Source organism: Elephantulus edwardii, unplaced genomic scaffold (assembly GCF_000299155.1).
Source record: "Elephantulus edwardii isolate Elephantulus edwardi_28Jun2011 unplaced genomic scaffold, EleEdw1.0 scaffold00248, whole genome shotgun sequence".
Taxonomy (NCBI): Eukaryota; Metazoa; Chordata; class Mammalia; order Macroscelidea; family Macroscelididae; genus Elephantulus; species Elephantulus edwardii.
In genome coordinates, this window is record NW_006399998.1 from 650,127 (window position 1) to 672,026 (window position 21,900).

Genomic DNA, 21,900 nt, shown 5'->3' on the forward strand with positions numbered 1-21,900 from the left:
ATACTATGCTGCATTGAAAAACAAGGAACTCATGCAATATTATTCAAAATGGTAGACTCTGGAGGACATGTTGAGTGAAGTATCTCAGTCACAAAAGGACAAATACTACATGGTGCCATTGTTGTAAAACAGGATTGACATCGGGGTTGGGGGGAGACTGAGAAAGATGAGTTCAATTATGTATACCTGTTTAAAAGGGATACATGATTAGTGATGGGAGTCCAGGGCGAAGACTGCATAGTGGAGTGGACCTGAAGGGAAGGGGGAGCGGGGGTTGTAAATCAATGAAAGAATTTGTCTTTTATTTTTCCAAGAGGGGAGTGTACTGGGGGGGGGGGGGGGGGGGGGGGAGGGGAGAAAAGTGCAATAATGAATAAATGGAAATCTAAAGTCTCTGTAAATTTTCATTTAAATTAATAATTAAAAAAATTTACAAAAGGGAACAACAGTACAAACCATAATGAGTAAGCTCTGTTTGCACAAGGTATCATAATTATGTACTTCATTATGAACTAACTACTTTCCCAGATTTTAGAATTTTAGGCTTTAGAAGCCTTAGTTCATCTTAGTTGTCAATGTTTAATCAGATGCTAAGCCTCGGTGATTCTGTCTGCATGTTTCTTGTATTAATCTGCTCCAGTGACCTCTTAAAACCTTAATTCAGGGTTTTTCTACTTCTCACCAAGCTGTGGCTTGGATGTCCTCCTGGAAACACACATAGGGAGGTCACCTCAGGCCCACTCCAGCTTGAGGACGCTGTAAGCACCAGTGTTATGCAGATGACACAACCTTGCTTGTAGAAAGTGAGGAGGACCAAGAACTATGGCCTTTGGTATAGATTAATCTCAATATCAAGAAAACAAAGGTCCTCAATCACAGGACAATTATAGATGGAGAAAGGATTAAAGCTATCAATGATTTTTATCTTGTTTGGGTCAACAAGAAACACCCTTGGTACCAGCAGTCAAGAGATTAGGGGACGTGTTGCACTGGGAAAGTCCACTGTCAAGGACCATTCTGAAATACTTAAGAGTTGTGATGTCAGTATGAAGACTTAAGGTGTGCCTGATTCAGACCAGAATGACAGAAGAATTGATGCCTTTAAGTTGTGTTGGAGAAGAGCACTGAATTTCCATAGACAGTCAAAAGAACAGACAGATAAGTCTTGGAGAAAGTGCAACCAGAATGTTCTTTGAAGGCAAAGATGGTGAAGTTTCATCTCTCATATTTTGGACTTGCTAGGAGAGGCTCTTGGTTGGAAAGGGACATCATGCTTGGAAAGTTCAAAGGTTAGTAGAGGAGAAGATGACCCCCAGTAAGATAGACTGACACACTTACCGTAGCAATGAACTAAAGTATTTCAAAGATCCATGAGGATATACAGTAAGTCAGAGGTAATGAGGATGACACAGACTAGGACAGGGTTCAGGTCTATTGTTCATAGGTCTCTGAGTTTTACTCAACAGCACCTAAAAACAAGTCTACTTCTCACTGAGAATAAGATCATAGTCTCTTCAATTTTCTCTAGTAACTTGTTATTTCAAACATTATTATCCTGCTGTTAGATAAGTTGTCCTGAAGTACACATGTCTTCTCTTTGTTGAGACACTTAATATTTTGTTCTACGATTAAATGTGACCAAGAATGAGGAGAGAAATAAGACATGTAGCTAACCAGAGAGAGAATGATTAGAGAACATGAAATTAAAAAGTCACTGATGAGACATTAGCAGAAACTTCCAGAAACAAATAAAAGTTGATTTATATATAAATAAGAAAAGAAAGGCAGGGCATTTAAGAACTCTTGGAAATATTCTTAAAGATGACATTTTCAGTCACGTCCATAGGTGGGGGGGGGAGTTCTTTTAGAGGACAAAGAAGTGTGGCATGTGTGGTGGAAAAGGAAGCCCTAAATGTTAATTGAACTAAGTTTCTGGAATAAATTTAGCAGCACGTAATCCACAGATGTTCATTTAAGTGGAAGAGAAATAATGTTTGACTGCTGGGCTGCTCACACAAAGGCATGCCTCTCCAGAGGTTCAAATCCACCAGTGGCTTCCCCAGGAGGAAAATAGGCCTTCTCTCCCTTGAAACCCACAAATCCAACATAAGGTCAGCTGGATGAATTTGACATGTGCAAGACCTGTATAACATAGCCATTTTTTCTTTTAGTCTTGCCCTAACGCTGAAAGTAGGAATCCTGCCCCTTTTACAGGGACTCTGAAAGTCTCTGGCCAATGATCAGACCATATAAGAGAACCAGTTAGCACAGGTGCAGTATTTCAATATTGCCATATGACTTTCATAGGGTAATTAATTTGAGTTGATGGCAAGATATGAACACAGGAAACAAATGCCAGTAAATTAATTTAAAAGGCAAGAGAAGACATTGTTATGATGATAAATATGGAGTGTGTTCTTCTCAGTTACTTCCTTTGTATCTGAGAACTGGACAGTGACTAAGGATGACAGAAGAATAGATTCCTGAGTTGTAGGGCTGGAGAAAGGTATTGAACTGCTAGACTACATAGAGATCCATCCTGGAGAGGGTGAAACCAGGTTGCTCTTTGGAGGGAAGGATTTTGAAGCTCTGTCTCACATACTTTGAGCATGTTGCCAGGAGGTACTTGTCCTTGGAAAAGACCATCATGGTTGGAATGGTGGAGGGTCACTGCAGAAGAATAATCCTGGATGAGAGGGATTGATAAAGTGACTGTTGCAGTAGGGTCAGGTGTGTTAGAGACTGACATTGGCCCAGGTTAGGGCAAGGATTAGTGCTCTTTTTCATAGGGCTGCTGTGAGTAGTACTAGAAGCACATAACAAGAAGTTTCATGTGTATCATGTACTGGAAACTGCTTTTTTTAGAAAGCCACAACACTTTAAATTAATTATCATTTTACATTCTTTTGGTGAGGAATGTATATAAAAGATACATATTTTTGTTAGCAGCTGGTAACAAGACCTTCGAGTATGAACTATATGGTGGCTCCTGTAACTGGAAATGATGCTGGGATTCGAAGAGCAGAAATTAAGCAAGGGATTCGTGAAGTTATTTTGTGTAAGGATCAAGATGGAAAAATTGGCCTCCGGCTTAAGTCAATTGATAATGTAAGTATTATCTTTTTTTTTTAATGTATTTAAAATAGTAGGGTATTAAGTAACTAATGATAGTTGAATTGGAAATATTTATAGAGTGGTGGATCTATAGTTGAGAATGTTTGAAGTCTTCTCAGGCTGTTACTTAAGTACTCTCTCTACTAAAGTTCATTAGTCTGCATAAATTGTTATAGAATAATGGAATTCTGGCAGTAACTTAAGGTAGGCTGTGTGTGTACCGTGAAAATTAAAAACAACAACAAAACAACCCACTACCTGACTGAGTGCATGATTTGTGTTTTTAAATCCTCTACTACATGTCTGATTTATAAGGCAGACTTAAAAGTTTATTAAAAGTAACTTCCTAATTCAGGCAGTATTACTCTATCACTGTTTATGGGATTCTTAAGGAGTTTGGTTTTATGGGTTTAGCCATTACTTTATTAGAGTCAGTTCTTGTTGTGAGCACTGGCTATTGTGTTCGAGTTTTTCCCCATCATGACATGAGTAAGGCCAGTGGAGTAAATGGACAAGGCTGATCTGGCAAAAGACCTGACCTCTGTCTGTGCTTTTGCATAATTTGTTCTGACCTTATCAGGGGATTTGACTGGAAGCCCTGACGTAGCTGTTTTTTTGCTTCTTCATTGAATGGATTGCTACCCTTTGTCAGGGCTGTTCCTCAGCTCTTCTGTCCCATAAGGGACTTGTCATCAGCCTTTCTTGCTCCATGGTAGTTAAATATGAGTTGAGTTGATCTACTCCAGAGACATGGAAGAAATTTTAGGATTTTAGAGTCTAGTCCTTATAGATTTTCTTTCTATTTTACCAGTTTCTCTCATCTTTTGTACTTACCAGTTTAATTTTTGGTGGTGTTTAATATTTGAGATTGAGAATTTATAGAATTTTAATGATTTAAGTGGATTTAGTAGTTCTCAATCATGCATTTTCTCTATTTCATGGTTAATTCTTTTTAGTCAAAAATTAGCAAAGAAATATTTTTATAAACCAAATTTTCCAAATGTTTCTCTACTTCTTAAAAAGTATTTCTGTGGTAAATATGAAGTTATACTGTTCTTTTTTCAAAACTGTATCAAGTATTAAGATCTGGCTTTTGGAACAAAGCCAAAATGTAGATCTGGAGTCTGAATTAATAGATGGCAAAGTAAATTTGATTTTTCTAAAGGATAAGCATAAAATTTTAGATAAGTGGTTACCAAAGAACAGTTTTTAAAAGGAAATTATAACCCTGGTGTTATTTTGAGTATGTATAATTTGGCACATCAGTAAAAGGATCTTTCATTTATAAAGGTCATTTGGCCTTAAGCTCTAAAAGACACCCTTAAATTTCTGACACTTATTCACTTTAACCCTGAGTGGTGTTATTGTTGTTGTGTACTGTAGAGTCAAAATGACCAAGAGTTGACCTTCCCTTCAGTGGTTTTTCAGAGGCAGTAAATCAAAGAGGAATTGACTCCCCATCTTTTTCCTATGGAGCAGCTAGCGGATTTGAACCACATGCCTTTGTGTTGGCAGCACAGTCCTTGAAGCGTGTTCACTCTAGTTCTCCTACTTCCTTTTCATCCCTCTTTTATATCAAAGGGTGGCTGAGGCTTAGTCACGTGTCAAGATTTGAGGTAGAAATGACCACCAAGACCACCTTTTTTTGCTTTATTTTTTAGTTACATACCTAATAAACTTTTCAGCTATTTTGTTTGCAGGTAACAATGTATTGATGGGCTTTTTTCTTTCCTTTAAACTTAAGAGTAGCTTTCTAACTTAGACACATGGTTCCTAATTTCCCAGCATTCTTAACCATGACAGTAGTAACTGACTAACGTTTCTCTTATCCTCTAGGGTGTATTTGTACAGCTAGTCCAGGCTAATTCTCCGTCGTCTTTGGTTGGCCTGAGATTTGGGGATCAGGTGCTGCAGATCAATGGTGACAATTGTGCTGGCTGGAGCTCTGACAAGGCACACAAAGTGCTTAAACAGGCATCTGGGGAGAAGATCACCATGACCATCCGTGACAGGTCAGTTGCTTGTATTCTGGTTTCAGCAGAAATACAAGGCTTGAGAACTCTATCCTGGCAAGGCAGTGCTGCCTCTTGGCCACCCTACCTCAGACTTCCAGGGCTGGAAATTCAAGGGGAAGAGACAGCTCATCTGCCTTGGAGTACATGGTGGATTTGTACTGCTAGAGACATGCAGCCTTTGATTAGCAGTGCAGTGTGATGCAGACTGCATCAAGCCAGTGCCCTCAAGTACAAGGCTAGTTCTCCAAAATTATCAAGTGGTGGTGGTTAGCTTCATATGCTTGTAATTGTGTTGTACAGATTTCTTTTCTTCTCACAATATTTTTTTTAAAGAAATAGGCATTCTTCATTTGCATTTATACTCTTAAGAGTTTACACCTCTAAGGAGGTATTTTTTTTGCATTTATCCTCCGAAAATAGGAAATATATGTTGGTGTAGTAACTAACTAGCATGGTGTCTGACCTCACATTCCAGTGCATGACTTACGTATCCAGTAGGATGCTAATATATGAATCAAAGGGTCAGAATCCACACAGAACTCCACATAGTCCAAGAGTTCTTAAAACCCACTGTGGCCTTTCAAGTGGTTATGACACCCAGTCATCAAGGTAGGAGAGTAGAGTATCTAATTTACTAGTGTTTACAACTTTTAGAATATGCCTTGGCCTCCATTTATTCTCTTGCTCTCACCCCTACAGGTGTCAAGGGTGAAGCTGCTCAGAATCCAGTGGCTGTACTCCTGGAACTTAAACTGTACAGTTAACTTAACCCTTATCCTCCTTCTTAGAAAACTGGTTTTTAATGGAGCTTCAGCCTGTATTTTTCTTTTCTCATACACCCAGAGTTTTAAAATTTGGTCTTTTCTGGCTTTGGGAAAACTGGTTCAAAAGGTTGTTTTTTTCAGTGTATCTAAGCAAAATGTCATAGTAATTTGGACCAGCAGAAAGGCAGAGCAGTCTGAGTTACACCGTATAAACTCAAGTCTGTCATAAAGCACACACTATATAGCATGGCAGCGCAGAGCTGGAGAGAAATCAGCAAAATACACCTGGCCTAAAGGTCAGCATTCAGCTGGAGTGGAGGGAAGGCTGCTCTCTAAAAGGAGCTTGAGTCATAATAATTGAAACAGCAGAATTTTCAGTTTATCTGGGAAATATTTCATCAAGAATCTCTCTTACTCTGGATACCTAGTTATCCAAAAATACCATACATTTTCTCCCTGTGGATTTTGCTGCCTAAGAAAATCACCTTTCCTCACAAAGTTGTTTTCAATTTTCAGATGGAATTTTAGCTAGCATATAGATTAGCTCCAACAAAGAAACAGTTCCTAAAAATGGGACAGTCTACCTAGAAAAATCCCCATTTTTATTGGGGGGGGAGAAATCATATCCCATGGAGTATATGGAATGGTGTAAAGATTTGTTTTGACAGTTTAATTCACATTGTAGAACAGCAAATGAGACTTTTTTTAAAAAAACAAAACACAAAGCTATTTTGTGCCTTGAATTTGCTATGTGTATTGGTGAAACACTGTAACACTCAACTTGTAAATTACTATTATTACATGATTCCCCCCCCCCAAAAAAAAAATAGGAGCTTGACGAAGTTAGCTTGTATTGGTCTGCAATCTTTGTTTAAAATACAACATTTAAAGTCTTATTATAAGATATCTCAAAATTAAGGTGTGGGGCCACATCTATATAGAACTATTCACAAGTACAATTAAGTTCTAGGAGTACTAAAAGTTAATAAAAAGTACTCATTTTTAGCACTGTGATTTCTGTACACAGCATATTATTTTTAATGCTAATTCCTAACGATTTCTAATAAACTGCATGGAGAATTATGTTCAATTAAGTCTTTGGTCCCCCAAGAAGGAAATGTTGGTTGGTTAAATTATAATGATGAGATTTTTTTTAAAAAAACCAAAACAAAACAATTCTTTTCACAGACATAGTCCATGAATGTACAAGGTCATTACTCTAATTAAAGTTGCCTTATGAGAAACCTTGAATGATTCCTAGGTATGGGAAAGGAGGGAGAGCAGAGTAAGAATTATTAAATAGACAAGGCTCATACTAAGATGAATGCAAAGAAAGGCAGTATACAGTAAGGGAATAATTACCACAGTATTACTAAAGGCAAGGCACAGACAAGTATAGAAAGATTAATGGAAGTCAGCGAAATGGGAGGTTTGATTACATTGTGGGCATACAATTTGTTACATATATGTATGAATGGGTTAATAGGTATGGGTTAATAGGTATGAAATATGTTAATGAAAAATTGATATATTTTTTTAATTCCATTTTTATCACAATATAAACTGCTTACATTGGAATTAAGCCTTTCAATCAAGTCTTCTTGTGTTTACAGGCCTTTTGAACGGACTATTACCATGCATAAGGACAGCACAGGGCATGTCGGTTTTATCTTTAAAAATGGGAAAATAACATCCATAGTGAAAGATAGTTCTGCTGCCAGAAATGGTCTTCTCACAGAACATAACATCTGTGAAGTCAATGGACAGAATGTTATTGGATTGAAGGTAATGAACAGAGCGTGGATCTTGTTCTGTCAGCTTTATTTTCATAAATAAAGTTGTTTAGGTTCATACTGACCTCTCCACTGGAGAGGTGGGGACTCAGGTTCTACCCCTTGTTCGGGTATCCTTAGCAATTTGCTGGAATTAGTGAACTGTTTCCTGGAATTATTGTCCATATAACAAAAGGGCTGGGCTAGATCTTTCATGATGATTTTTATATTGACTTTTACCAGTTTAGGAATATAGGGAATAAGTCCATTTCAGCTTATCTATAAGTAATTTGTTTTTATTTCTTCTCCCACTTAAGTTTTCTTACACAGGGCTCTCTTTAGGTCTAAAGTTTAACTAAGATCTACTTGGCTTTTAAAGTTAACTAAGGGGAATATGGAAGTATTGCATATTAGAAAATTACTTAATCTGAAGTAATGAAAAGATATTTTGACTATGTCTATAACTTAATTTACTTACTGATTCAGTTTCTAAGAAAAATCAAACATGAAAAATCAACTGCTTTAATCAGTATTGTTGTTTAATGCCGTCGAGTCGTAGACAACTCATAGCGACCCTATGAACGAACAGCCTGAGCACTGTTCGTACATAAGAGTTTCCAGAGGCAAGCCATTTTGGAAGTGGATGCCGCTCCTGCTTCCAGGCTTGATTTAGTCGGGAAGCTCCAGCCAACACTGTCCACCATGGGTGCCCATTACCACGATTGGCACATCACTGTCACAGGCTTCAGCATCACAGCAACCACAAGTTACCTCTGTACAGCAACGCACAGACCAGTGCTATACCACCTAGAAGAATGTTGGACAGGAAGACAATTTGAACGTGGAGGGCCACAGATGACAATCACCCACCTTCGGCTTGGTTGCACAGTATACATAAACTTAATAAGCAGAAGTAAAAAAAAAAAAGAAATAGCAATATTCAGAATATAAATACTATTAAAACATAAGAGGATATACAACATGTATTTCTTTACTTAAATAGTAGCATCATTTTCTATTAAGCTGCAATGGGATTAATTTTCCTTGTTTTCACTAGGACTCTCAAATTGCAGACATACTGTCAGCATCTGGGACTGTAATTACTATCACAATCATGCCTGCTTTCATTTTTGAACATATTATTAAAAGGTAAGTAGATAATTTAGCTTTTTATTTATGGTCCTGTGACTTTGGTAAGAACAACACTATTTAGATATTGGAAGTACTTTTTTTTAAAAATAGGAGTTTTAAAACTCACAACTTTCCAACTATATAATAAAATTCATCATTTCCTAAATTTTGACATTTCCAAATGGAGTCCTGGTGACCGAGTAGATAGAGTTGCACTGCCAACGCAAAGGTAAGCAGTTTGAATCTACCAGTTACTTCAAGGGGAAAAAAATGAGCAATCTCCTTCCAAGAAATTTACTAACCTGGAAACTTGCTAAAGTCAGAAGCAAGTTGGTGCCAAGTCCACAGCAGTGTGTTAGTTAATGGAAAGAGAACACAAGCAGAGGTGACCATGCTTTCAGGAAGATGGGTGCCAGCAGTGATATTATTTCCCGGTGAGGAGGAACCATTTCTACTCAGCATCACACACAGCAGCAAGTAAGAGTGTAGTGCTAATGTCTGTAGTCATAAACTGAGAATTGCAGAGTTGAGTAGGAGAGAAAGGGCTGTAATGTTATTTGTTCTATAGAGCAGAGTCCTGTCTCTGTCATAGCTGTTCTGCCAGCTTGGAATCCCACTTTCAGAATAGAAACTCGTGTTTAGGCTAATGCAAAGCTTTAGCTACATAAAACAAATCTCCAGGACTAATCATTTTAGAGTTCATAAACTTGAGAGCTCTGGCAGTATAATGGAGAGAGTAGTGCTGCTACTTCAGAGGCAGTGGAGAAAGAGGTGCCATTTATAGCTTCTAAAACCAACTGAGGGTCAACTCTGAGTTGGTTCAGACTCAGTGGCACATCACACCCTTTGGGTGTTGACACTCTCCTCCTTCCTGTGCCTCACCCTTTGTTTTCTAATCATCAGCTTTAGTGGAGAAGGGTCTGTTACATTCTCTCAACCTTTTCTAGACAAGATACAAGAAGGGGAGGGGAGTATGTGTCTCCTCTTATATTGCCTTGCACATCAGGTACCTACAGACCACCAAATTACCCAAAATTTAGATCTGAGCTTGTTAAAAATACACTCCTCCCCCCTAAATCTCCCTTGCTGCTAACAATTACTAAATTTCACTGTAAGTAGTCTTGAGCTTATTTTTGGAAAAATCCCTTCTGGTATGTAAATAATTAAAATTACTCTCTTGTAGGATGGCACCAAGCATTATGAAAAGCCTGATGGACCATACTATTCCTGAGGTTTAAAAGTCAAATCATGGAAACTTAGCTGCACCTCTCCATTTCACTTCTTTGGCAACTCTATTATGCACACGAAGCTTTCAGGAGCCAGCGAGCATATGCTGCATGAGGACCTGCCTGTCTCCTCCTTACATGGCTGGGACCCTACCCTCTGACCTGTATCTTGTTCACACTTCAAGATAGCTGTAGCCTTATCCCGGTTTTATAGATGTGAAACTTTCAAAAGATGTACTGACCTCCATAGGATAGTAGTTTATCTACTGGAAACTTGATGCTTCTGAAAGCCATTATGATTAAGATGACTGATACAGACTCACTTTTGTGTTACAGTAAGTCACTATTATTCAAAATGCAGGGTAGTGCTGTTCATGCTACTTTATTTCCATGGTATATTTGCATTTTTACTGTGTTGCTATATTCCATTTAGAATGAGTGCCTGTGCTATTCTGTTTCTAGTTGTATGTGTGCATAACACATCAATAAGTAACATTGGTTTCATTCTGCATAAGCATTACAGTGTATTTATAGACTGTAAAAGATTATAATGATTATAATTAAGTTTTAACTACCTTCACTTAATATGCTTAAGCCTTAACCATGTTAAGCATCTAGAATGAGAGCCAGAATGTTATTGCTGCCTTTCTATAACCCAGAATGTCATTCCATATTTAGCTGAAAGATAGACTAACCAACAACAGTTTAATGGTACTTACGAGCTATTGCCTAGCTTTTAGTTGTATTAAGGAATTTTCTAGAAAAACTGCATAATGGACGCTTTTTTAAAAGCTACTGGTATTACTTTCTGAGAAATGGATTGTTATATATTTAATGTAAAAATTCTTATACTAAACAGGATAAAAAATTTTGAGTCCTTTTGTTTCATTTGTAGAATGAGACAAAACCTAACCTGGGCATTATGTAACCAAGCTGCTTTAGAATTGTCTTAGAATGTCTTCTTGGTAATTTGGTCTCTTTGCTGACACCTCTCTGCCAACAAAATGGCACTAACACTTTATTTTGATCCTTTGTATTATGTGTATTCTATTTTAATTATAAATACAAATAAAGTAAAATCTCAGACTGTTACTGCATCATACGCTTGTGAATGAATTTAGTAATGGGGCCATGCGGTGTCCTCTCTAACAGCAGCCGGCATGAGGTGCACCATGGAAAACTTGTGCTATGTTGACGGTGCCTGCACTGAAGTTCATCCAGCTGAGATGCAGACTGACAGGCACAAGATCCAAATGGATCTCGTTTCCTGCTGGCACCGTGCACGCTTAGCGGCAGGAGCAGCTCAAGGCGAGTGGCTTTCCCGGGTCACAAGACATCAAGAAGTGTTCAGTGGCATTTAAGACTACCTAGAAAAGGACTGCTGTGGTGTGATAAATACCTCTTAATTCCACACTGTCTGAAAGATATTTCTTGTTGCCTCATTGTCACTGCCTTAAAACCAATTCATAGCTTATACTCCAGTGGGTTCCTGAGGGGCCATAAACTGAAGGGAGGAGACCCTGTCTCTGCCCCATGGAGTCACTAGAGAGATGCCACCTGCAGATTAGCCCAACTTCCTCCAGACTCCACCCACACAGCACGCTGATAATGAGCATGTTTTAAGAGGATAGAGAAGTTAAAATCACTCACTATGGCTAGGTTTATAATAAAAGGAAATCTGAACTCTTTACAGCCAGTCATCTTTGAAATCTTAAAAAGCAAAATGGTATTTCCCAGTTTGATCATCTGTTCTGTTCTGGATTTGAATCTGAAAAGATAAAAAATTAAAAAAACTACATTGGGGTCACTCTGATTTCCTAGAGTGATAGACAGTTGTACCAAGTCTTTTAGGTAAGAAAAGGAAAACTCATTACATAAAAATAATTTTAATATAGAAAAGATGAGCATTTGACAGCTGTAATGAAGTACAAACCATTCCTATATACAATGAATTGTTTTACAAGAACTGCTAATCTGTCCCCAGGTTCTTAGAATCTGGACATAGTAGGTGATAGAAGTAACCCACTCCTTGGAAATATGACCAGAAATCCATGGGTAGCAACTATGGTAGATCAGGAAGACAGAATAGCTACTCTGGACGGGCAGTGGTGCACATTTTCTGAGAAAATTCTACACTTAAATACTTCGGACTTTTCCCAGCCTATGTAGTCTTTAGATTTTGTCACCCATGTCCGTCCTCTGACCATCATCCTGCTTAGCAAATGTGATGTGTTCTGAATATTGCTGTCTTCTCTGCCTCACAAGATGGCAGCTAAGGACTTTCAATGAAGTCATGATTTAGAAAGTTAAAGCCACATGGGTTCCATGTGTCAAAACTTCTATCATTGCACATTCACCGGTTCAGTCAAAAATTTGGTTTAGTTTAAAAATAGGATTCAGGTTCTCCAGAAGGAAAAGGCACTTAGTACTGCAGTCTCCAGAACAAGATCTGCTTGTCGTCACCGCCTGTGATGATGCTGCTGCAGTGCTCGTTCATCCACATGCACGTCACGGCACCTGCGGGAGACACTCTCGTCAGAGGGGCAGGAAGGCCTGGGACAGACAGACTTACAGACTTAGGAGTTCACCAAATGCTGAAGTCAGCCCTGTTGTCTCTTGTTCTCATAGTCATAAAATACCTGTGCAGAAAAACCAGTTTGCTACAAAGAACTTGTGAGGAATAAGAAACCATTTCAATACAAGAAGGATAGTGTAAAAAACTGTATATTCATTTTGTAAACCAATAATTTTTTTTTAATTTAAAAAATCATGCCCCACAATGTATGAGAATGATTATGTGAAACACAATGAATAGAGGGGCGTGTGAAACCAAATGTATATAAATTGAACACAATGTGTATGGATTTTGTATGCAAATCAATATATAAATTTTTTTTAAAAAAGAGAAAAAAGTATGAATTACAATGTAATGCAAATTAAAATGTAAAATGCAAATTACATACAAATCTCATGCTAACCAAGAACCGCAATGACTCAGAGCTGACCCTGCAGAGGGTTTAAATAGGCTGTAAATCAAGGGAGCTCTGGTGGCCTCTGGCAAGAAGCTGCACTGCAATACTGAAGCCACATGGTTCAAATCCACCAGATGCTCTGCTGGAGACGGAAGGGCAATCTTCTGTGCCAGTCAGATCCGATGAGATGGCACACAAAAAGTTAAAAAAAAAAGCTATGGACTTGATCTGTGTTAGAGTTAGCAGTAAGCACCTGACAGACTACACCACAAGAGCTCAGAAATGAGGTGCTGACTCTTACAGCATGGGAGTAAGGCAGGAAGTCAGGAGACAGAAGGGGGAACTGGCCTCAGGATGCTGATTTACTTCCTTCTCCACTGAAAGGTCACTGAGGTGGAACAAAGCATCGCACTTTTAAGGTATAAAGAGTGAGCCATTCAAAGTCAAGTGACAGAGCACAGAGACTTAACACTGAAGGCCCTGCTCACTGTAGGACATCAGCGGCTAACTGTGGACCCTAGGATTTAAGTCTGATGATCGAGAGAAAGCATGTCAGTGTCAGCAAACACTACAGCATGACTCTGCAAGTGATACAGCTAAGTGTGAAAAGCAAGGGCCCAGCTTCTGTCCTGTTAACATGTTCAGGAGATGCAGAAACCAGGAAATACCCCTTGGGAGATGGGTCAGGGGAAGATTTTTATAATGTATTACTTTTGATCTCCTTTGGTTTTTTACCATGTGAAGGTATTTTTTTTCTATATATTTTATTAATTTTCATAAACATTTACAGGGTATTTATTTTTTTGAAAAACCACTAGAACTTTTACTACTATGGTTTTTAATTCTCCATCTGGAAGTTAATATAAAGACTTATTTTGGGGAGTCAATATAAAAATGAATCATAAGTCCTTATCAATCTTAAGTGGAGATGACCGGCCTGCCCTGATGCTGACAGCACATGTGGGTCTGACTGAGATGATGTTCCCTCATGGAAAAGAAGGGTTACGATAAGCTCACCTGTATGGCCCTGAATTCGCTCACTGATTTTAGCTCCCAGGAGGTCCCAAACAAACAGTTCACCACACTGACTTCCAGACAAAACTGTATTTCCATCCCAGAGAAAGCACCTGCAGGAAAGATTGAGAGAGAATCCCTTTGTCACAAAGAAAGAGGTGTGTTACACAAGCCAAAGCCCATTGAACATTCTCAAGAGCGAGGCCTTCACTGAGATCCAAGGGAAGTCTACCTTTGTGGTTCTTCTGAAGTCAGAGACGAGATGAGCATTCCCGTCTGTACGTCGATGACGTTGAGACAGCCGTCGTGGCCCGTGCTGAGGACATGGCGGCTATCTGGCACAGAAAACAGGACATGGGCTGAGACGTTTGCGCTAAACTTAATGGCATAATCCCCATTTTCTTTGTCATACTGTACTTAACCAGTAACTTATATTCTTCTGTGTTTTAGGTGCTGTAAGAGCACTTTGATAAGCATTCAGTTACATATTCTAATTTCTCTAGTGAGCTGAGAGTTAAGGACAATATCTACTGCTGCTTTATTAGGTACAAATGCCAAATGCAGAACACCTTCTGGCATTACTTTAGCTATACACAAAATAGCATTCATCAGCAAACTGGGTTTTTCTAAAATTTGTATTGCTTCTTTCAAAGCAGCATTTCCAATTTCGTGGGTATCATCTGTATTAGAAAGGCAAATACACACCTGGGCTAAATGCAGTATCATGCACAGTCCCTGAGTGGCAGGGTACCTGGTGAAGCAGGGTGGCAGTCGTGAGGTCCCAAATGCTCACCATGCCTTCTTTAGTGCCAGAAACCAAGAGTGTGCTCCCAGCATTTAAGCTGATTGTATCTACCTAAAGAAAGCACAGGGGTCAGTGTCCTATTCAGAAAGCTCGTCATTAGCTGTAGAGCTGACTCACATACTTGTTGTTTACCATTGTCAAAACAGCTGACCCTCTGGCAGGTTTTCTGAAGCTTTATCGCATGAGAGGAGGAGATTGCCCACCCTTATCCCGTGGAGCAACTGGTAGCCTCGAATTGTGTGCCTTTGGGATTGCAGCACAGCTTCTTGCCACTAGGCAACCAGAGCTCCATGACTCACATACCTTATACACTGATTTCTACTGTATGTTGTACGAGCTTAATACAGCTGTATTTCAGCATTACCCTAGCAAGTGATGGCATATATATATGAAAAAAAATCAAGTTCCTCATATGCTACCAAAAGCAAGTAGAAGTGAAAGGAAAGGAAAAAGCAAGTAGAAGTGAAAGGAAAGGAAATGTTGTCTAAAACAGCCTAGAACTCAGAAAACTATTTCTTTTCTTTTTTTCAGAAAAACTCTTAAGACTCTAGTTTGGTATCAAGCTGCTTGAAGCACAAAAGTAATTATTATTCATCATGAATAATGAGATTTGGGGAGAGAAAAATATCTTAAGGTTATAACAGCATCCATTTCAGACTACATACTAAGTATTTCTCCATTCAGTTGCTCTGTAAACCATGTAAATAAGGCACCAATACAAGTGTGTTAAATACGTCCTGTAAAAACGCAGCCTATGATGTGCCACTGTGATCCAGTGTCGGGAGTGTGAGAACAGAGAGATGATCTCAGATATGCCTACAGGCACACATTCAGATGTGCACCAGGAGGGGGAGATGGTGTCCCTCCATCCGTGCCCTGTGACTGGACCCTTCTACTGTGCATGCAAAGATGATGAATTATGGTGGAGGTGAAGGTACCCAAATCGTCATTGTCATACTTGGAGACTGGTATTTCGCAAATCTACTTAGGTGATTGCTAATTATCAGGGAATTATGCAAAGAAGCAAACTAGAGAAAAACGAATTAAACTTGGAAATCCAAGGAATCAATTGAGATTTCCTCTAGTAATTATAGTATTTTCCAATAATTAAAGCAAAAGAAGATGACATACACAAACAAGTGAAACCAAAAAACCACCATCCAGCCCACCAGGCTTCTCAGCTTGGCTGCTGTGTGGTGGCCTGTGACCCACTTACGCTGACATCATGCTCCAGCTCAGCAAGCAGGTCAAAATGGTGCCTTTTGGTTCCCAGCATCTCTGTGGGAATGCTGGACCATACCTGCAATGGGGCACAGGTAGAAAGGGGACCTTCAATCACTTAACATTAGGCGTTCCTAAACTTCCATGTAATGTATTTGTTAAACTACAAGTGCTTTTTCCACAATGCTCAACTTTTATTCTCACCATCTATGACTGGGGTAATCGGGATGGGTGTGTCAGAGGCAATGAGATTGGCACGGGATAGAGCACAGTTTAGGGCTGTTGTACATAGGGTCGCTATGAGTTGCAAACAACTCGACAGCACATAACAACAACAACATGTCTGTACTGGGAGCTGACTGCTTGTTGTACCTGTTGCTTTACCTGTGTCAATCAAATGCACTTGCTCTTATAATTATGTGATTTAAATACTTTGTGAACTAAAACAGCATGAATTCAGAGTATTGTAGCATCTTAACATTTTCAGAAGACTCAAAAAGTCAAGTCACACACACAAAACAAAACAACCGGGAAATACTTGTACTAAAAGAATTCTAAGGACTTAATATTCTTACGTTGTTTAACACAAATGCAAGTTAAAAACAAAAGATGATAAGTATTTTTCTGTATAGTTTATGTAACATTGTACACACAATTGCAAAGAAAAGGTTAGGCACTGACCTGTATCAAAAGAATGGGACTAAAATACATGCTTTACATTAAAATGTAAAGTTTTTAAAAACAAAGTTTTAACAATTCTTCACTTTAATGTAATCTAGCTTTGTTTCCTTGTTTGTTTTCATGTCAGACAGGTAATGTGCCAAAGTCATAACACAGCTTAAGGGAGGCCACATGTTATATAAAAGCATGAACATTCAGTCACCATGTTCATGAAGCAGCAAAGGATCTAATGTATAATCTGTTCTCATTCAACCCACATCTGAACACACAGTACAAAAACTGTGGTAACTTCCTACTGGATCAAGAAGTGCATAAATGAAAATAGCATACACCTAACATTCAATCTATATATCTATCACATACTGTGTAAAAAAAAGATGACTGGACACACTGCCAAAAGACAGATTAATGTTTATATGATATCAATATTTTAAAATTACATATTATTTACAAACCTTGACTGTCGAGTCCCACGATGCAGAATACAGCCTGTTGTCATGCCAACAGATCTTACTGACAGCATCATCATGTCCCATTAAGGTGTCCTGGTGTCTTCCAAACGCAATGGAATAAAAATAGCTAAGATGAAAGATAATGAGAACTGTTAAAACAAGAGCTAAGCTTGATTTTAAGACATTTTTAAAAACCATAATATTGTTTAATTTTGCAGTTATTAAGATCCACTACAGTTACAACTCTGCTCATGTGATTAAGCCAAAATATTAAAAATTATTCTAGTTTTACATAAAGAAATATTTAATAATTTGTTTATTATTTAATAATATAAAATAAATAATATTCTAGATTTTGTGGTTGTTTTTTTTTTGTCAATCCAGCTCAACTTTATTGGGGGTTGCAGCGCACTTACATATGAGCAAGTAAACAGGAAGACAGGATAGGGTGGGCTTGCAGACATGGGATAAAACTAGAACTTTTGAGATTCTGGATCATCTGTATCTTCAATTGAAAACTCGGAGAAAAACAGTCACACTGGAGATTATCAGATTCAAATATGCAAGTTCCCATCTAATTGTACTGTCGTTCTATCGACTTTATTTTAGAAAGCAACTCAGAATGTAGCAATGAAGGATTTTGCCCTTACTGCTTGATGTGCACACGTGTAGTAAGTAGCTACCGCAAAGAAGCATGTCACAGATACATACACATTATTATCCCATGAAGAACTTAGGACAGTGGCATCTCCTGGTAAAAGTAAACAAGATGATAGAGCCTGAAACACAAAAGAATCAACAACATTAATACTTTACCATAGCTGTAAATCCTTTACATGATAAAATGATCTTACAAGTTTCCAAATAATGCACAAATTTGTGTTGGCCCTTTTCATATATTTGTCCAGGTTTTTTCAATGGCTAACTACAGATACTGAGTTTCTTCAAAGATGGGAAACCATTAGATTACAAATTTATATTGTAAGGAAAACATCCAAAATTCATTAGGTAATTTCAAAATGTTTTTTGATGATTTCTATTAACAACAACAAATATTTTCAGAAGGAACGGTTTTCTAGTCTGAAGTCTGTTGACCCTACAGGACACAGCAGAGCTACCCTCCGTGGGTCCCAACATTGTCATCCGCAGGGACAGATCACCAGGTCTTTTCGGCAATAAGAGCTGCTTGTATTGCTGCATTAGTTACAACAGGAAAGAGATGAAGTAACTCAAGTGCCTATCAACAAATGAACGGACAGAAATACTATGGTACATTCACACAATGGAATATTATGAAGAACTGAAAAGCAATGAACTCATAAAACAGTATACAACATGGGTGAGCCCGGAGGACATTATGCTGAGTAAATACCACAGTCACAAAAGGACAAACACTGCATAACACCACTGATAGAAAGAAGGACTGACATGGGGAGGTTTGAGAGGAGACTAGAAAAAGAGTGGATAATGAACACTGCATTAGGACTGATGAGGAGGAAACTGTCCGAAAGGAATATATGATTAGGCATCAAAGGTATGAGAACAATCTGGAACAATGGGCACATTGTGGGGAGGTAGAAGGGATAATGTGCAACAATGCATTAAAAAAAGCTGCTTGTGGCTTTGAACTGCCAACCGAATTATCTGCTGAAAGTTTAACCAGTGCACCACCAGGGCCAACTCAGAAATGTATACATTATTTATTATGTTATATCCTATCAAGTTGGAACCAAGCAATAGCTGACCCTCTAGCAGTTTTTCAGAGGCTGTAAGCTAGCTACTGGGGAAGACGTTGCTCACCTTTCTCCAGCGGAGCAGCTGGTAGATTCACGTACTTTTGAGTTAGCAGTGCAATTCCTTATACCTACACACTAGCCCACCAGAGCTCCTCTATAATTTAGTAGTATGTAAAGAGTTGAAAAGGGGAAGATTAATTAAAGACATTTACTGGGGCATGTCTTCAAATTGTTACAGCCAAAAATGAAATCACAGTAGTATATATAAAAGGCAACCTGAAAAAAATTTTAAATTACATGCAGAAGTAAGATTAAATCTGTAGCTACAACATAGAAATTAAAAATAACTGTTCTGGGATAAATTAAATATATGTACGTATAAAATTATTACATGAATTCCCAGTATAACAGGGTTTGGTTTGTGTTTTTTTTTCATGAACTCACCATATTTGAAAATGATATACTTCGTTGGAGCATTTTGGATTCCTTAGAAAACATCTTCAAGGTGGAATCTAAGAATGAGACAACAAACATTACAGATTTCCTACTCATCAAATATGACAACAGAACAGCTCCCCTCCTTCTTCCCACATACACTGTAACCTGAGAAGGACTCCTGACTAGAACTCCAGGCCAGTTGCTATCAGGCCTTGTGCAACACAAACTCAGTGCAGACGTGGCGTAATGCTGACATTCGCCAGCTGCTCAGAGGGAGAAAGATGGGTGCACTTCCATGTAGTTTACACGATCTGTAACAACCTGCTGGAGCTCAGCTATTAAGTCAGTTCTGAGACCAGGCTTGATGGCACATAACAGCAACAAAAACAAATGCAGAAGTAAGCCAAATAATTCATATGGGCTAAAAAAGAAAAAAGAGACTAAGACTATAATTTTAACATTAATTATAAATAGCCTTTATAAACACCACTCCCCTCCAAAAATCTTGGCCATTTAGAACTTTCTTTTAACAAGTACCATGATCTTGGTATAATACTATTGTGCTGAATTTATAGAAAAGTGACATTAATTTTTCAGGAATAATAAAATACAGAAAATACAAAAATTAATAAAAAGGCTTTAATTTATTTGCCTCTAGAGGCTATATCAGGACATCATTTTTAAAAGATTCTTTATATTGGTTTGATATAAAATTCATATACACTATGTTTGGCACTTCCCTTGATGCACATTGTGTTTCATTCAATCATTCCCATTCATTTTCTTGAACAAGTATGTAGTATGAGTCAACACACCTTTTCCTGACAAATATGTGAAACAAGGCTTTCTGTGTTCACACCAGCCTGGAAGTTGGCTTCTGTCTCCCTAGGACAGCATTCATAAAACCTTGATTCACATACTAAAATGCCTCACTTCTGAAGTTTGTAATAACACATTTCCCAATTTGTAAGCATAAAAAAATATAGTAAAAGAATGAGCTTATAAATTTCTTTTGTAAATATTAAAACACTTAATAGGACTTAATAGTTCTATTTCATCTTAGCAAAATCAATACAAAGAAACCCTTACAATTTATAAACATGAGCCTAAATAAAGACATTCTCTATTAAAAGACAGCTGAATCACCTGATATTTTCTGAATTCTTCCCAAGCTCATAGTTAATCTTAATCCCTTTTCGTTGGGCAAAGCTGAGTGCTGGCACTTATCTTGTTAAGCTTGTGAATTTGGAGAACCCTGATCACGAGACAGACACAAGTGCTTCATGACGTTCTCTTCACAACCAAAGGTTCCCTCCCTGTTACTGCTGCTTAGTCGGCTGGTGTGTGCTGCCAACTCCTCACAGTAACAAGGGTCGAATCCACCAGCTGCTCTCTGGGAGAAAGATGGGCAGTTTCCTCCCATGTGATTTACTGCCTCTGAAAACCCGGCAGAGGGTCAGCTATAGGCAGTTCAGACTCGATAGTACACAACAAGAACATATGTAACAGCTCTACACCATCTTCATGTGCACTAGTATGAGTCCATTGATGAAGCCATTTCATCAACCTCTTTGAGGCTCTTGGTTCTGTAATAGGAGCCCTGGTGATGCAGTGGTTAGGTGCCTGGCTGGTAACCGCAGGACAGTGATTCAAACTCAGCAGCTGCTCTAGTTAAGATGTGGCCGTTTCTTCTTTAAAGAGGTCAATCTTGGAAAACTTACTGAGTTATCTACTCGGTCTTCTGGGACTGTTAGGAGTCAGAACAATTTGGCAATGGGCTGGGTTCAGTTCTGTGTGGACTGACCTACTTTGCCAACCATTATGAGCTTTTCCAGAAGCCGGTGTTTCCAAAGAATTCAAATCCAGGTCTCACCAGCCACCCCACCAAGGAGGACTCTGGTTTCATGTCTTCTAATACCTATTTGTTTGTTCCTTCATTCCTATTTTTTGCCAACACCACTAGTCAAATCGATCAATTCTTCTGTCTTCCTTTTCCCCGGTCCTGCTTTGACATGTGTATGAGCTAGTTGAGACCATGCCCTGGGTCAGGAAATAATGTCCAAGAGCTAACTGTACCCTCAGGTGGGTCCCAGTGAAGGACTACACAAACACTGTGAGAAATAAATCCAACTTTGGAGTGATCAAACATACATAAAAACCAGTCAAATTACTAAAATAGAAAAATAAGGAGTCAGAAATTAACTTTTTTTTTAAACACCTCTCAGCTTTATTTGGCAGTCTGACTGAGAAGTAATGTACTCCTATGTAAGCCTCATGGTTTGGGGCTTTTATTATTTTATATTGGTCTATACAAAATTCATAAATACCGTGTTCCATTCATATAGGTTCACACATTCTCATACACTGTGTTTTATTAATCACCACTGATATAAACCCATTATTACCCCATCTTTTCAGGACCCCACAGGGTCTTTCTTAATTCCTTCAGCTCCTTCCTCACTCACCAAACTCCAAAAACCTGTGATTTCTCCCCCTCCCCATCCTCAGCCTCCCTCCTCCCTTCTCTTCCCCTTTTGGATTTCTGTATACATTTTACTA

The 21,900-nt window shown here is 38.4% G+C and overlaps 2 protein-coding genes across 6 annotated transcripts in view; one reads left to right on the forward strand and one right to left on the reverse strand.

Annotated features, from left to right (window-relative positions):
* Nucleotides 1-10,342, forward strand: part of SDCBP (syndecan binding protein (syntenin)) — a 25,162-nt gene extending 14,820 nt beyond the window's left edge. Inside the window, exons 4-8 of one of the 5 annotated variants that reach the window (XM_006899225.1) lie at nt 2,947-3,108; nt 4,951-5,126; nt 7,507-7,678; nt 8,723-8,814; nt 9,980-10,057. In XM_006899225.1, coding sequence (XP_006899287.1) covers nt 2,947-3,108; nt 4,951-5,126; nt 7,507-7,678; nt 8,723-8,814; nt 9,980-10,034 — 657 coding nt within the window. In that variant the 3' untranslated portion in view covers nt 10,035-10,057. Of the gene's footprint in view, nt 1-2,946; nt 3,109-4,950; nt 5,127-7,506; nt 7,679-8,722; nt 8,815-9,979 lie in introns of all 5 variants that reach the window. The other 4 variants (XM_006899227.1, XM_006899226.1, XM_006899229.1 and 1 more) reach the window with 4 other exon arrangements.
* Nucleotides 10,343-12,444: 2,102 nt separating this feature from the next.
* NSMAF (neutral sphingomyelinase (N-SMase) activation associated factor) overlaps nt 12,445-21,900 on the reverse strand; it is a 106,311-nt gene continuing 96,855 nt past the window's right edge. Inside the window, exons 24-31 of the mRNA XM_006899230.1 lie at nt 19,348-19,415; nt 17,879-17,946; nt 17,171-17,294; nt 16,030-16,113; nt 14,714-14,864; nt 14,241-14,343; nt 14,012-14,121; nt 12,445-12,539 (exon numbers count right to left, since the gene is read on the reverse strand). Coding sequence (XP_006899292.1) covers nt 12,445-12,539; nt 14,012-14,121; nt 14,241-14,343; nt 14,714-14,864; nt 16,030-16,113; nt 17,171-17,294; nt 17,879-17,946; nt 19,348-19,415 — 803 coding nt within the window. The remainder of the gene's footprint in view (nt 12,540-14,011; nt 14,122-14,240; nt 14,344-14,713; nt 14,865-16,029; nt 16,114-17,170; nt 17,295-17,878; nt 17,947-19,347; nt 19,416-21,900) is intronic.